Genomic DNA, 16,949 nt, shown 5'->3' with positions numbered 1-16,949 from the left:
GTAATACACTTTAATAAAATAAAACTAAAACACAGGATAATAACCAAATCCTCTAAAAATTAAAAAATCAACCCACACATTCACCTTCACCCGCTTGACCTCATTACCAGCTAGTGCGGCCTGTAACATACCTGTTATTGATTTGAAATTTTCTATATGGATTAAGGATGGATGATTGAATGATTTGTAAAACAGTAGACTGAAAATAGAATTGAATGAAACGAATTATAGATAAGGATCAATTTGAGTTTGATCAGACTCCTATTACAAGACTAAGGTAAAACTAGGGCTGGCAATTTTGACACAACCCGACACGAACACGACACGAAATTAGCGGGTTTGGGTTTACCTTAAACGGGTTTGGGTCATAAACGGGTCGACCCGTTTATGAGTGCCTGGCGGGTCGTGTCGCGGGTCGACCCGCGGGTGACCCGCCAGACCCGTTTGTATTTTTTTTTTTTTTTTTTTTTTTACCTAAAGGCTAAAAGAAATTAAAGAATTAAAGAAAATTAGAAAAGACTCCTCCAGAAGACTAGAAGAGTCCAGGCGCGCCATTCCTCCATTCCAGAAAACGGAAACCCATTCGGCCCATTCCTCCCTCGAGCTCACCGGACCTCACGCCGCGCCACCGCCCACGGCCACGCCACTGCCGGTCTCTCTCTCGCCGCTCCTCCACTTGTCAGCATCAGACTCCTCACACAGCCTGCAGCCACGTCCCACTGAAACGGAAACCCATTCGGCCCATTCCTCCCTCGAGCTCACCGGACCTCACGCCGCGCCACCGCCCACAGCCACGCCACTGCCGGTCTCTCTCTCGCCGCTCCTCCACTTGTCAGCATCAGACTCCTCATGCAGCCTGCAGCCACGTCCCAACTCCCACAGACCCACGGACCCACGCCACACCACCGCCACTCCTCGCCTCCTCTACCGCCGCTCTCTCTCTTCTGCCGATGTTGCATCCGGTATGTATCTCTCTCTTCAGTCTCTTGCTCTCTCAAATCTGAATATTGATGCTCTGATTTTGTGGATTGTTGGGTTTTGCTTCATTTTAGGCTTTTGTGTTTGTTGTGAAAATTTTGAAGTGATTTTGTGGATTGTTGGGTTTTGCTTCATTTTAGGCTTTTGTGTTTGTTGTGGAAATTTTGAAGTGATTTTGTGTTTGTTTGTGAAAATTTTGAAGTGATTTTGTGTTTGTTGTGAAAATTTTGAAGTAAGCTGCTTTTGACCAAAGCCCGTGAACTGAATTGAACCAATTTCGGAATTTCCCATAAATATTATTCAAAGTAACATGAGCAGATGACTGAGATGAGCTTCACCCTTCTAGCCTTCTTCTTCGTTCAAGCTTGTTTGCCCATTCATTGAAAAAAAAAAAAAAAAAAAAAAACTTTTGATAATGGATTAATCAATCAGGACTTAGGAGCCAAACTTGTGTATGTATTGAAAGATGGATGTGGCTTAACTGATCAATTTGGTTGGGGTAGAAAAATATATTTTTGGTCTCATATAGGCTTAACTGATATTGTTGAGGCATTAATTTGTACTAGAGATTGGTTATATGGAGAGCAAGGTAATATTAGTTATTTGCATATTTAATTTTTTTCATTTACTTGTAATTTTTTTATCTTACTTTAATGACATTAATTTCTCCTCTTATTTTTTGATATAGAACAAACTTTAATGACGGTGGATAACGAAGAAGAGGATGTTCTGACATTGGATAGTATCAATTCCTGTGAGATTCCAAGTTCATCTGGAGCGTGTTAAAATGAGCATATTTGTTGATCATTCAACCATTCAAGAGTGGACAACAAGTGGCAAAAATGAGAACTCATTTTGTATTTGTAAATTTGTAATGATGTCGTTTTTTTTTTTTTTTTTGGGTTGTTTGATTGGACAATTAAGCATATTAACTTATAACTATTAAGTGATTTGGTGTGGCTAGCCTGCTAGGAGTTTAATTTTAAGAGATAATTGCTAAAAATATTATTATTTTATTTAAAAACAAAAAAAAAATCATTTTTTTTAAAAGTTAAATGGGTAAACGGGTCGTGTCGACCCGGCACGACCCATTATTTTAAACGGGTCTCACGGGTCGTGTCGTGCGACCCGTGAAAAACCCGGGTTCGAGTCGTGTTGGGGGGTCCGACCCGTTTAATAAACGGGTCATGTTTGGGTCTTTGTTAAACGGGTTGCGGGTCCCCGCGGGTCGTAAACGGGTCGACCCGCGGACCCGTTTTGACAGCTCTAGGCAAAACTATCAAGAACTACAAACTACAGGTTCCACAATACAAGATATTCGATATTCGATAATGGACCTCTACTAACTTTTGGTTTATACACCATTTGTCAAGCCCAAGCTGTTAAGCCTAATTGATTCTAGCTGTCAAGTCCAACTGACTAACTATCCAACCCAACTAACTAACAACTCAAACCCCAACTGACGAATAACTATCAAACCCAACGCACCATACCTGTTACAATACTCACCCCTTCAAGAGCACCTTGCCCACAAGGTGCAGCTTAAAAAGATATAGCCCATTTGTGCAACATATGACAAGCTGCTCTTCTCCATTCGAAATTGATGAATTTAAGAAAAATTTGAAAAGAAGACAAATAAACCCCTAATCCCAATAAAGTTGTAACTCTCCTCTCAGGATTGGGATCCCTAGCAATAGCTGGGGAATTACCCATCAATTTTTTTTGAAATTCTGATAATTGAATCTCATTTAAGGATCTACAAGTCGCCGCGTATCCCACTAATTAAAATATATATATATATATATATATATATATATATATATATATATATGTATATATATATTATTTAAATTTTAAAAATAAAATAAAAATATGGGGCCACCCCCAAGGGCCGGTTACAAGGACGAAACCAACATTCAATTTGGGAAGGGACCAAGGGCTAAATTTTTTTAGGGGAATGACTAATTGGCAAAAAAATACTTTATTTATTATTATTATTATTTTTTTGCCTAAATTTTTTTTTTCTTGTAATTTGGGGGGGACCAGGGCCACTCCCAGTCCCCCCCTAAATCTGTCCCTAGCCAGTTGGGGGTGGCCAAAGCCACCTCAGCCACCCCTAGGGCTAAAACTCAAAAATTAAAAAGATTGAAGTGGAACAAAAAACTTGCTCCTTTGAAATTTATGTTTAAGTACCACTAAGGTTGTGTTTTTTGCACATAAAATCGAATACTCAAAAAATAATAAATTCTTATGTAAAGTTGTTTAAAGCTAAACAAAGATATACTATTGCTTATTAAGACCTTTTATTTTATTTTTCTTCCTTTTGTTTTTTTTTAAAAAAAATTATCTAAAATATACACACCATAACAAACATTAACAAACTTCTTTTTTTTTTGTTAAGATCATCATGCTACCATATGGTTCCCGATATTATGACCATAATTTGACTTTAATAGAATGAAACAACATACTTATAGAAGGGCACATATTGGATTTTTTATATAGAGAGAAATATTGTATACACGTCTAACCATAGAATTTTAGTTTGTTAATGCACCAATAATAAGCTCCGAACACTTGATTACTATCTCTAAATTCTAACTTATTATTTTTTTAAATCAGAAAATAAAATAAAAAATGTTCATAGTCCCATAGGAAATACAAATTTAAATTGGGCCAGAAATTGTTTTTTTAAAAACTTTTTCCTCCATCAATATTGCCACTTTGCCCTCATAAATTGACAATCCGAAATCCTAAACAACCCTATTGTCCAACCCTATTAAACTACCATTTTGTGTCTAAAACCTCTATTTTGTCAGTCAAAGGCGTTAACTCAGACGGTCAATCTGTCATGTGCGCTTCACATGCCATCTTGAAATTGTCTATCCCCTATTTTCTCCTCATCAACTACACCGTATTGTCACTTTGCCCCCATGAACTGACAATCTTACTGTGGGCAAAAGTGGGATAGAAAATTTCAAGATAATATGTAGGACGCATGTGACAAGTTGATCATCTGAGTTAATGCTTTGATAGATTTTGGACGCAAAATAATGGTTTAACAGGGCAAAGTGAGACTAGTGAGTTCCGTTTAAAAAAACGTTTACAGTCCCAAAGGAAATACTTGTGGCTGTGTTTGCCCCCAGCCAGGGCCGGTACTGTAGCTGGAACAGTGCCATTCCAGCTACAGTACCAGCTGATTATTGGTTTCTGCAAGTCAAAAAAATCATCCCAACTTTCAAAAACAAGTCTTTTTCTATTCAGTTCCCAACCGATAATTCCAACTAATTTTTTTTTTTAAAAGAAAATGAAAAATATTATTAAAAAAAAAAAAATCGGAGAACCAACGGGGTGGCTCCTTGGCCAACATGGGGTGGCCGAACCACCCCATTTTTGGCCAAGGGGGTGGCTCCAGCCACCCCCATGGCCGGTATGGGGGTGGTTCGACCACCCCCGAGGCCAAGGGGGGGTCCGGCCACCCCCTTGGCCAAAAAAAAGGGGACCGGGTGCATTTGGGGGTGGCCGGACCACCCCCTTGGCCAAAAATGGGGTGGTCCGGCCACCCCATTTTGGCCAAGGGGTGGCTGGAACCACCCCAATGTTTCTCCTCTTTATTTATTTATTTATTAATATTTTGCTTTAAAAAAAATAAAAATAAAAATAAAATAATAATTTTAATGTGCAGCGTGCAGCAAAAAGTCTAACCAATGTGCAGAGTGCAGTACAAGCCTCACTAACTCTACTGTCTTTCAACAAAAAAGGAAAATTATCCTACAAACAATATGCGTGATATCAAACGTCGTATACAAATCCACTACATTTCAAATGTAATAAATGAAAGTGTCACTTTCACACATTCTACCAGTTATCCAAAATACGGATTACCAAAATGCACCATCGGTTACGTTACAAAACAATTACCAAATCTAACAAGTTAAAAATAGCCTAAATAACCGTCATAGCAGAAAATACGGCCCCATACAAACCACCAAAATGGCATGAATTTCATTGTCCATGCCCACTACTATTTGAAAATGCCATGTTCCCACATATGACGGGCCAATACATCTCGAATTTTTCCCATATATCTCGTGCTGTCACTTGATTGATTTGGCCGTAACCCACTTGATATATATGGGACTACTGCCCCTTGCTGGAGCACGGTAACATCAACCCATGGGTTCAAACCCTTTAGAACTTCCTTAAATAATTTGTCTTCCACTCCATAATGCTTTTGAATAAAGTTGTGAATTGTACAACAAGCGATTACAAACAATCGCTGATACCGGATTGGGTATGAAGGCATTTTCCTCATGATAGGAAAACGGTTCTTCAACACTCCGAATGCACGTTCCACAACTGACCTCAGCGACGCGTGTCTACGATTAAATCCTTCCCTTTGATTAATTGGCAAACCCCCGTCTTGCCACTCTTGAAGATGGTAGCGTTCCCTTCTAAAAGGTGTTAGGAATCCTCGGTATAAACCGTAACCCGAGTCCACCAAGTAGTAGGCATCTACAAATGAAGTATAATATATAATTAATCATTAGTTAATTTATTCAAATTATTGTCCATGAGAACAAATTTCTTTGTAATTTTTGGGAAGCTAGTATGGTACGATACCTCCTACTGGAGTCGGAAATTTTAACCTCGAATCGCTAACGCACATTGTGAAAATACGTGCATCATGCGTGCTCCCTTCCCATCTAGCATAAACATGAAGCAAAGATCCAGATCCACAACGCACATGACATTTTGAGTTGTGGTGCACTTCCTACCTCGGTAGTGAATATGCTTTTTATTTGATACATGCGCATCTATTTGTGTTCCATCAATTGCTCCAATACAATCCTGCTAGTAAGAGTGGTGTTAACAGTAATAACATAGTTGAAACATACAACACATAATTTCGCCTTTAAACAGTAACATCATGAAAACATCTATTTATCATTTTGGTAAAATGTAAAATACAGTATTTTGATATCTTACCGCAAACCATGGGTAGTACATAGCGTTATTGGCGACATTGGGATGTGGTAGAGGAACAGGATTGGGTTGTAAAATTGATTTCCCCAATTGACAAAGTGCTCTTGCCGATTTTCTAACATAAACGCTTACGAAGTATGTTGATCGTTGTAACCTGTCAGCCACGGATCGGCAAGACAAACCTTGTGACATGACCAAACAAAATGTAGCCAGTTGCTTTGTTACCTGAACAGTTCGGGTGTGGCGTAAAAGCCCATTTTGTTCTAATGTGTTACAGAGAGCAATGTAAGTGGCTGGCCACATTCTAAATCGCTCATAGCATGTATTCTGGTTAGGATTGTGCAACACCCAATGTACCCACATCGCTCATGTGAGACCAGAAGTCCTTTGAGGTACACCTCTCCTTTGCTTACCTTTTAACCTAGATTTCAATTCATGCAGTTCTAGTTGCAATCCCATGATTTTTAGCTCCATCTCATAAAGGGCCAAATCACTCATTACATCATCCGTGCCATCACCATCCATGCCATCATCATCGCTTACGTCACCCACATCGGCATCTGGATCGATGGTAGGATCATAAGACTGTTCCAGTGTATCGTACCAATGTTGATAAAAGTAATCTGGATTGTCAGGTCCCCACTCACCCATGTCTATGTCATTCATGGAATTCTCACTCATGTCTATGTCTCCTACGACATTCAAATCAAGTGAATTAGTTTTGTTTGGTCATATTGCAAATTGGTTTCCGTTCAAATCACACATTAAGTGAAGTATCATAAAGAGAATATACAAATAATTAAGGTTAATCTGAATAACATTTAAAAGACGAGCTAGTAAAGAGTAGGCCTAATTGCATGTATACATAACATAGGAGTGCATATAGGTCAAATTAAACATAAGAGTACATACATGTCAAATTAAACATAGGTGTGCATACATGTCAAATTAAAAGCACACGTCAACTTACACATAGATGTGCATAAATGTCAAATTAAAAGCACACGTTAAATTAAACATAGGAGTGCATACATGTCAAATTAAAAGCTAACAAATTGTCCCAAATATAGTTAAAAGCTAACTAGTCCTACACCCCCTACCAAACTATCCCGTACTTAACTATCAAATATGGTTAAGTAGCCACTTCTTCCTAAATGCATCATTCATTTTAATAACCGCCTTTGCTTTGTTTGGGTCAGTTATATAGTCTGTAGCACGGAAATATTTGTCATCAGATATGTCCATCTCTGTGCACATCCTGTTAAGTATGTCCATTGCAGCCTCAACAGGGTCCTCCTCCTTTGCGCTAGATGCATATGACCTTTTCGATACGCCTTCCCTGATACTATGAACCTCGTCCAACATATCATCCAGCCGGAGTTTGAAACCCTCAACTTGTTTGTCCTCTATGGACGCACGCTTACTAGCACGTGAGTCACGTGACCCACTATGTGATACTTTTCGCTTTCCTTTGGACTTGGACGAACCCTTTGGTGCCGATGCACCGCCACCATCTGACAGGTCAATGACTGGCGCTGGGGTATTAAGGTCGAACCCGGTATCCCCCTCTTCTGAACCATGTGTGGTGACTGCACTTGCATGGCCATACTCCCCAGTAGCAGTTGTTTTAACAAATATACTGCAAAGGAGATCATAGTATGGTGGTCCACCACCTCTAAAACGCCAGTACTTTTCATGGTATTCCTGCAAAATAATAATTCGATGGTCAGCTGCAAATAAGTTGTTGAGATTTTTAAAATTTGTAATGGAATGTGAGAAAGGAGATGAGAGGCATACATATTTCAGCCGTTCCCACTGTGCATCCGATGCAGATACCACGTTGGTCATTGGATCACAGCCAAAACCCGTGATAAAATCCCATTTCAAGAGTGTTGAGAAATCCGTGTAATTAGCCTTAAACTTTTTAATTTTATTCTTCACCTGCTCGGATGTGAATTCGTGTGGATGAATAAGGCCATTCAGCATGTTTGTGATCTCATTGACCAATGTTGAGGGGTATGGGGATTTTACGCCAATGTTTGCCTTGTCCAGCAGAATATATAGCAATTGATGTTCGTGGGCAGGAAACCATTTGACAACCTCTTTTGGTGCGTGCTTATTGCATGGGGCTGGGTGCTTACGGGGTGATTTGCGAGGCGTCTCATGCATGGACATCTATGGGATAGTGTGATAGGTGTAAATATATTGTAGACAGTACATGAGATGACACTATACGTTACTGTAGTGATACTAATTATTCATAACAGAATACGGTAACATGTACCTCAGCAAACGCAAGAAGTGTCATGATAATGCAATGTATAAGTAATGTATCTAATGGACTATTAAAAATCATACCTTTGAGATTGCTTTTTGTTGTCGTAACACAGTCAATTTAGTTGGTATAGAGGTAGCCGATTTGTCCTTCACCAATGATCGAAGGAAATACCCTACATGCTACAACATGACAAAAACCAGGACGATACCGTACATTAACAAACAAAAAACTTCAAAATACTAGTTCACATTAACGAACAAGAAACTAAAAAAATGCCAATTAACATTAACGTATGAAAAACTAAGAATACCAATGCTAATCAATGGAGCTCCACCCCTTAATATATAGATGCATATATATTACAAGACTTCCATGAGAATCAAGACCAAAGTGTTTTTATGTATGTAATTCAATTCAATTAAGCTCTAACCTTGGTTGATGATCTGGTCCGCGGGGGTGGTCTGCCCGGTTCTGTCGAGCCCCCTAGTCGTATACTACAAAAAATGAGGTAGTGCTATTGAGATAGTATGAGAGGAAGAATAAATTTTAATCGTGGATGGACTGACTGTAAGCAAGAATAATACACACAATGTTTTGTAAGATGAAAACTCACCGACGGTACAAAGGTTCTTAAATGAAACCCAGGGACCACGCCGATGCAGGAGGGCGTTGCAGATAATTGAATCTTGACATTGATGACAAAAAATATATAATATGAAGTTACGGTAAATCTTAGATTAATTAATTCAATCAAATAATAGACGTATAGAGATTCAAGGGCTTAAGTAGCACTAATATGATTTTTTTTTAATCAAATAAAAATATTCGGAGTAGTATAATTTATACCACAATATATATATAATAATGAACTATATATATATATATATATATATATATATATATATATATAGTTCATTATTAATAAAACAATTAACAATATATAATTAATAAGTCAATTACTAATTAATTAAAATTTTTACTTAATTGTTTTATTAATTATATTTCAGTAGTTATACTTGTAAAAAGAGCTTTCTTTTGTAGAAATGATAGCACGCCAAACAATACTAATTACACTATTATGAATAAGGCTTAAATAAGATTGTTTCAGAATTGTTCAAATTGGCAAATTCAGGAACAAAAATAGCCAAATACAGTATAATGAATGAACAATAACAGAGTTTGATGAGAAAAATGGGCATTGACTGACCTTGAAAACGGTGGATGGGAGAATTTGCACTGCACTGTACTGATACCCACTCACAGAGGAGAATAGAGAAATGCTTCGTGGGTGTGTGACAAACTAGAAAATGGAAGAGGTTTGGGAAAAAAAATATGATTTAAGATGTACCTCAGCAAACAGAGGAGATGAAGAAGAAATTTTGCTGAAAGAAAGTGGGAGAAGAGTGCTTTGCAGCAGAAAAGTTAATTTTTTTTTTTTCATTTTTTGTTGAAAGACAGTAGAATTAGTGAGGCTTGTACTGCACTCTGCACATTGGTTAGACTTTTTGCTGCACGCTGCACATTAAAATTATTATTTTTTTATTTTTATATTTTTTAAAGTAGAATATTAAAAAAAAAAAAAAGAAAAAAAGGAGAGGAGAAACATCGGGGTGGTTCCAGCCACCCCCTGGCCGATCTGGGGGTGGTCGAACCACCCCCGTGGCCAAGGGGGTGGCCGGCCCGTTGGCCAAAAAAAAAAGAAAAAAGAAAAGGGGACCGGGTGCATTTGGAGGTGGCCGGACCACCCCCAAGGGGCTGGAGTGGTTTCGGCCACCCCACATCGGCCGTATGGGGTGGCCGAAACCACCCCCAAATGCACCCGGTCCCCTTTTTTTTTTTTTTTGGCCAAGGGGGTGGCTGGACCACCCCCTTGGCCACGGGGGTGGTTCGGCCACCCTATGTTGGCCAAGGGGGTGGCTCGAACCACCCCATTTTTGGCCAAGGAGCCACCCCGATGGTTCTCCCATTTTTTTTTTTTTTAATAATATTTTTCATTTTCATTTTCTTAAAAAAAAAAAAAAAATTAGTTGGAATTATCGGTTGGGAACTGAATAGAAAAATAGTTGTTTTTGAAAGTTGGGATGATTTTTTTAACTTGCAGAAACCAATAATCAGCTGGTACTTTAGCTGGAACAATGTCGTTCCAGCTACAGTACCGGCTCTGCACACGGCCACAAATTTAAATTGGGCCACGTCGATCTTTAGCACTTCCTGTGACCTACTTCGCCTAGAGCCCCACGTCCCAATTTTCCGTCCACGTTCACTTTCCCAGGAAATTATTATTTTTCCTTGAATCAGTCTCCAGACGGGCTAGTTTGATTCATTTTTATAGTCTTGTTTGTGACCTTGAAGCTGTGATAGACAGTTAGTAGCAGAGTGGTGGGAATGGCTGCACCGGGTTCGGTTCAGAAAACAGAGGAGGATTGGAGGGCTATACTCTCTCCCGAGCAGTTTCGGATTCTTCGACAGAAAGGGACAGAGTAATTTCCTGTCTCTTTTTCATGTCTTAATGTCGTCAAAGAGAGGTTTGCTTTGATGGGTATTTTGCTATTTGGGTGTGTTATCGGTTTCTGAGGATAGGATCTGATGAATTAACTGATTTTGAATTTTTTTTTTGGTCTGATTTTGCCAGATCTGAAATTTCTTTAATTGAACATGGCGAAATTGAACAAATTTATGCTATTGAGTTGTTAATGTACGTATTCCATATATTTTGGGTTGTTGCTAAAATGTTATTTATTAGAAAAAAAGTGGATCTCCTGTTTCTTTTTTCATGTTTGAATGAGGTCAAAGAGAAGTTTATTTTAATAGGTATTTGGCATTTTGGGCATGTAATCGATTTCCGAGGACATCCTTCTGATGAATTTGCTGATTTTTTTATTTTTTTTATTTTTTTTTTATTTTTATTTTTTTATAATTTTGTTTTGGGGTTTAATTTTGCGTTTGGAGCTGAAATTTGTTTTGTTGAACATGGTTCATTGAGTAACTGTATGCTACGTCCATTGTTTATATTTTGCTAAAATGTTTTTTTTTTAATTGAAAAAAGGAATTGTAGAAGACTTTGTTCTAGGTTAAAACTATAAATATGCAGATTTGCATTGATTTCCCAAAAGGCCATTACAATATCATACCCTTTTATGGGAAAAAAATAAAAACAAGTTGAACGCGCCTAACTACTTCCCTTACATAACATCCACTGGAGCCGGAATTGTTTTGAATCCAAGTAAATATCAAACTTTTTTCTTTATGGAAACTACTAGATTTTTTTCTTCTTCTACTTTTATTATCTTAGGTGAGTGATTTTGGGAGATTCAGTTTGATTTTATTTGTTTCTGTAGCACGGTGTGATTAGGGATTATTGAGGTCCTGTAACCTAGGAAATCAATTCTTTTTCATCTTCTTCTTCTTCTGGGAGATTCAATTTGATTTTATTTGTTTATGTAGCAGGGTGTAATTAGGGATTATTGAGGTCCTGTAACCTGAGAGAGTGCTTTTTTTTTTTTGGTAGATTTAAGGGTCCTTATTTCTTTGTATATTTAAGGGTTCTTAAAATCTTTTGTAGATGTAGTGTCAATTTGGTTTAGCGGTTTTAAAACATGCAGTTTGAAAAAATAATGATTTCAAAATGCAGTTAAATGTTTGGTGGTTTAGCTTTTAAAATTGCATGTTTTAAAAAACACAATCCTCTCACCTATAGTTTGAAAACGTGCATTTTTTTTTCAAACATGCTTTGGCTTGCGAAATCGTGGGGTGAAATGCCCCACACCGTTAAGCCCTCAACAATCTTCTCATACTTAATGTACTTGTTTTTTGCTAATGATGATAAACATATGGGTGTGAGCTGCAACATGAATTGTTGTGGCTTTGAACAATTAATTTACCCTTTTGTTTCTGATGCAGAATGTTCAAAATATAGCAATTGCAACTATTAGATCCGAAGGGTTGGTGTTTCTCCTTAATCAACCTTTTTTGTTTTTTTTTTTGTCAATCTGTCTGTATTCCTTGTTTTAAGGGTCCTTGCTTTCTTTGTAGATTTAGTGGACAATTTTTAAAAATGCAATTAAGCGGTTTGTAAAATCGTGGTTCGGCCTTTAAAATCTAATGTTTTTTAAAATGCAACCCCCTTGCAAGTGCTTTGAAATCGTGATTTTTTTTTACATTTTCAACACACTTTGGCTTGCAAAATTGTTGGGTCAAACACACCTTAAGTTCGCAACAATCTTCTCATACTAAATGTACTTGTTGGTTGCTGATGATGATAAACATATGGGTGTGAGCTGCAACATGAATTGTTGTGGCTTTGAACAATTAATTTACCCTTTTGTTTCTGATGCAGAATGTTCAAAATATAGCAATTGGAACTATTAGATCCAACCCTTAATCAACTTTTTTTTTTTTTTTTTTTGTCAATCTGTCTTTATTCCTTGTTTTCAGTTGATCTCTTTTTTTTTTTTTTTTTTTTTTTTTTTTTTTTTTTTGGGATAAATAATGTATATTCAAGCAACACGTGCACAGAGAGTATACGAGAGACCCCTACTCCGTAGAGAAAGAAGAGCATAAATCTAGAAATTCAGAAAAAGTAGAAGTAGGTAATCTTCTTTTTTGGTCAAACTTCAGATGATGTTCTCCTTGTTTCTTTGTAGATGCAAGGGTCCTTTGTTTTATTGAGTTGTAAGTTTGCAAAAGTCTTCTCATATGAATTGTTGTGGCTTTGAAGAATTAATTTATCCTTTTGTTTCTGATGTTTGTACAAAGTTCAAAATGTAGTATTCAGAACTAATGGTTGCTATTGCTCTTTACTGAACCTTTTTTTTTTGTCAATCTTTCTTTATTTCTTGTTGTTTGTTTATATTTTTTCAGAACTAATTGTTTTTTTGTTCTTCTTCTTCTTCTTCTTCTTCTTCTTCTTCATTCTTTGTAAATTTAGTGTCCATTTGGTTTAGCAGTTTCAAAATGGGGGGTTTGAAAGAATAACGATTTCAAAATGTTGTTAATGAAAAATTTAGTGTCCATTTGGCTTAGCAGTTTCAAAACGGGGGGTTTGAAAGAATAACGATTTCAAAATGTTGTTAATGAAAACACAATTTTTAAAAACACAATTAAGCGATCGGTAAAATCGTGGTTCGGCCTTTAAAATTGTGCATTTTTAAAAATCCAATCCCCTTGCTTGTGGTTTGAAAACTTGGTTTTTTTCACGTTTTCAACCTGCCATTTTTTTCAAATGCACTTTCGCTTGCAAAATTGTGGGGTGAAACTCACACTTAAGTCTGCAACAATCTTTTCATCCTGATGATGATAAACATATGGGTGTGAGCTGCAACATGAATTGTTGTGGCTTTGAACAATTAATTTACCCTTTTGTTTCTGATGCTGAATATCAAAATATAGCAATTGGAACTATTAGATCTGCTATTTCTCCTTAATCATCTTTTTTTTTTTTTTTTTTGTCAATGTATTTATTCCTTGTTTTCAGTTAATCTTCTTTTTTTGTCAAACTTCAGATAGAATTTTCTCCTCGTTTCTTTGTAGCTCTAAGGGTCCTTAGTTTTACTGTGTTTTAACTTTTCATATGATGGGCATATGGTTGTGAGCCACAACATGAATTGTTGTGTATTTGAAGAATTAATTTATTCTTTTGTTTCTGATGTAGAATGTTCTAAATATAGTATTTAGAACTGTTGGTTATGAACGGTTGCTATTTTGTCAATCTTTCTTTATTTTTATTATTTCTTTTGTCAATTTTATAGTGAGAATTTTTTCCTTTGTTTTTTTTGGTTAGATTTGAGGGTCCTTATTTCTTTGTATATTTAAGGGTTCTTAGATTCTTTGTAGATTTAGTGTCCATTTGGTTTAACGGTTTCAAAACGTGTAGTTTGAAAAAATAACGATTTCAAAACACAGTTAAAGGTTTTGGTAAAATTGTGGTTTTACCTTTTGAATCGCACATTTTTAAACGTGCAACCACTTTGCCCCACACGAGGCCATTTTTTTCAAATGTGTTTTGGGGTCAAACGCACCTGATAGTCCACGACATTCTTCTCATACTAAATGTACTTGTTGTTTGCTGATGATGATAAACATATGGGTGTGAGCTGCAACATGAATTGTTGTTGCTTTGAACAATTAATTTACCCTTTTGTTTCTGATGCAGAATGCTGAAAATATTAAATATTCTGAACTATTATTTCCAAATGGGTGTTATTGCTCCTTAGGCAGCCTTCCTTTTTTTGGGGATTCAATATTTCGTTATTACTTGTTTTCTGCCAACCTTTTATTTTTGGATAGTTTTCTTTGCAGATTTAATGGTCTTTAGGTTTGTTGGGTTGTATAATTAAGTTTGTAACAAGCTTCTCATACTAGATGTAATTGTTGTCTAAGGATGCTAAATACTTTCGTGTGAGTTGCAACATGAACTGTTGTGGCTTTGAAGAATTAATTTACCCTTTAGTTTCTGATATAGAATTTTTTTTTTTTTTTTTTTTTTTTTTTTTTAAATAAAAAGTAACTATGCTTCCCGATGGTTTGCTATTGCTCCTTAGTCAACCTTTTTTTTTGGTGAATCAGTTTTTTTTCCTTGGCAAATTTGTGTTATGTTTTAGTCTGTTATCCAAGGTCGCAACCCTCAATCTTGCATGTGATACTTTGATCGAGCCAATGTGACTATGTGCTCGAGCAGGTGCTAGGCTCTTGGTTTTGATTCACCTGAGCATTTCATAATTGTTCTGAGACATGGCTGACTTAATAAACAAATTGAAAATTTAGACCTGTGGTTCCTGTAGTACTCATAAACACCCTCACATTGCCTTTGAGTCGTGTAGTTTTAGATGAGTTTGTTCTTTTGTTATACTAACATACCAAATTACCCAATAAAGTCTTATATAGTTTAGATGAGTTTGGGCTGTTGCTATACTAACATTTCATAATTTACAGGCTGAAAGGCACCGGGGAATATAATAAGTTTTATGAAGAAGGGATTTACAACTGTGCTGGTTGTGGAACACCACTTTATAAATCCACAACCAAATTTGACTCTGGCTGTGGTTGGCCTGCCTTCTTTGAGGGTTTCCCTGAAGCCATAACTCGCACTGTGAGTCTATTCCTCAGTTATTGTTGTTGTTTTCATTGCTATGAAACATTTTTAAGTGGAATTGATGATTGATAGAACAATTTTGCAGCCGGACCCAGATGGGAGGAGAACTGAAATTACATGCACAGCTTGCGGTGGGCACTTGGGTCATGTTTTTAAGGGGGAGGGGTTCAAAACTCCTACAGATGAACGCCACTGTGTTAACAGTGTTTCCATTAAGTTTGCTCCCGCAAATTCTGCTCCTTCACTGTGAAGTATTTGGAGGTTCTGATTTCCCAGGAACATGCATCTTGTGTACAATCTTTTGTTTAGTGTAATTTGTAAAGCCTCCCAGAAAGATCCACATGGTGGCAGGGTGATGAACGATGACTTAAGTGTGACATTTATGTGAACAAAACCTTTTGTTTGTCTTATCACATGGCTTTGTTAATAGTTTTAATAAAGGGCCTGCACCATGAAATTCTTCTCAATCTCTTTGTGGAACGGCAATTTTCCTTTCATTCATGTCCAAGCTTTTACACAGAAATCGTGGCAATATGTTTGCCTTCATCTCTCCAGGCCTTTCAACCATCTTTGTGAAAGAAAAGAAATGTCCACGAAACAGAAAAAGAACAGCAGGAATTAAAGAAAACGAATAGCTGAATGGGAACAAACAAGTCCTCGCAAGATCACCCAAAAAATAAATCGGTCAAAACTCAGTTTACCCGTGTTGAAGGAGGAGACGTTGATCATTTTCAAGTAAAGAGAATAACGTTGGCACACAAGATAACTTTCCCAGTTCTCAATTTGGTCTGCTTCATTCAAGCAATGGTTGCTTTGTTGGCCTGGAGTTGAAAGAAGTGATCCCATAATTAAGGGTTTGTTTGGGATTGCGTTTGAGAGGCCTAAAAGTGCTTTAACACTCAAAAAGTTCGTTTGAGAAAAAAAGTATTCGTTTAGTAAAAACAATTAAAAATGCTTTTAAAGGTTTAAAAAGTTTAAAAATGGTCAAAACACACTTTTAACAAAAGCTTAAAAATGAAGTTTTTACCCAAAAGCTCTTTTTGACTTAAACGCTCTAATTTTCAAACCCAATCCCAAATAGGCTCTAAGCAACCCAATTTTGAGCGATTGACTCTTTGGTTTTAAGAATGAGTGATTGCTATTCTCCAATCCTTATTGCCCAAATTTATAATGGACACTTGGAGCTTGTTTAGGATAGCATTTGAAAAATAGAGTTTTTAAGTCAAAAAACATTTTTTTGACAAAAGCTTAAAAATCCAAATGTGCGTTTTGACAATTTTTAGGTTTTTTATGCCTTTAAAAGCGTTTTCAATTTTTTTTTCCAAATGAATACCTTTTTTTTATTATTATTTTTTTTAAACGGACTTTTTTAGTGTTGAACGCATTTTTAGACTCCTCAAACACACTCCCAAATAGACCCTTAACGTGTTTCACTTATTGAACATCGTTCTTTGATCAGTTCGCTACTTTGGATGCTGAAGGCGTCCATTTGGCATCCTTGGAGCGATGTCGTAGTTTCTATGAGATGGGGTTGGTCCAGCATTTGCCGCATTTCGCTCTAAGAGTTGAAGGGAGATAATACATCTACATGACTACTAACCTTCTACACAATGACTA

General features: G+C 36.8%; 2 protein-coding genes across 2 annotated transcripts; one reads left to right on the top strand and one right to left on the bottom strand.

The window, feature by feature from the left end:
• Positions 1-5,002: 5,002 nt before the first annotated feature.
• LOC132180551 (uncharacterized) lies at positions 5,003-6,645 on the bottom strand. The gene is made up of 4 exons (XM_088512780.1): positions 6,378-6,645; positions 5,968-6,257; positions 5,646-5,829; positions 5,003-5,493 (listed from the first exon to the last, which is right to left on the bottom strand). Exons 1-4 carry the CDS (start codon positions 6,643-6,645, stop codon positions 5,003-5,005), a joined length of 1,233 nt encoding a protein of 410 aa, XP_088368906.1.
• A 3,721-nt stretch (positions 6,646-10,366) lies between these two features.
• Positions 10,367-15,799, top strand: LOC132187594 (peptide methionine sulfoxide reductase B5). Its single transcript, XM_059601955.2, has 3 exons — positions 10,367-10,722; positions 15,173-15,329; positions 15,418-15,799. Exons 1-3 carry the CDS (start codon positions 10,628-10,630, stop codon positions 15,580-15,582), a joined length of 417 nt encoding a protein of 138 aa, XP_059457938.2. The 5' UTR covers positions 10,367-10,627; the 3' UTR covers positions 15,583-15,799.
• The last annotated feature ends 1,150 nt before the right edge of the window (positions 15,800-16,949 follow it).

This window comes from Corylus avellana, chromosome 2 (assembly GCF_965113065.1).
Source record: "Corylus avellana chromosome 2, dhCorAvel1.hap1.2, whole genome shotgun sequence".
NCBI lineage: Eukaryota > Viridiplantae > Streptophyta > Magnoliopsida > Fagales > Betulaceae > Corylus > Corylus avellana.
Note: the sequence above shows the minus strand (reverse complement) of the source record. Positions and strands in the feature narration are given on the sequence as shown.

Bases quoted from the DNA above. Each gene is read 5' to 3' on its own strand.
- LOC132180551 (XM_088512780.1), bottom strand. From the start codon at position 6,645: ATGAGTGAGAATTCCATGAATGACATAGACATGGGTGAGTGGGGACCT. The intron at 5,830-5,967 runs GTAAGATATCAA...TCTTACTAGCAG, and splicing joins TGTACTACCCATGGTTTGCG to GATTGTATTGGAGCAATTGA. The intron at 5,494-5,645 runs GTGCGTTAGCGA...CTTCATTTGTAG, and splicing joins GATGCACGTATTTTCACAAT to ATGCCTACTACTTGGTGGAC.
- LOC132187594 (XM_059601955.2), top strand. From the start codon at position 10,628: ATGGCTGCACCGGGTTCGGTTCAGAAAACAGAGGAGGATTGGAGGGCT. The intron at 10,723-15,172 runs GTAATTTCCTGT...CATAATTTACAG, and splicing joins CTTCGACAGAAAGGGACAGA to GCTGAAAGGCACCGGGGAAT. The intron at 15,330-15,417 runs GTGAGTCTATTC...ACAATTTTGCAG, and splicing joins CTGAAGCCATAACTCGCACT to CCGGACCCAGATGGGAGGAG.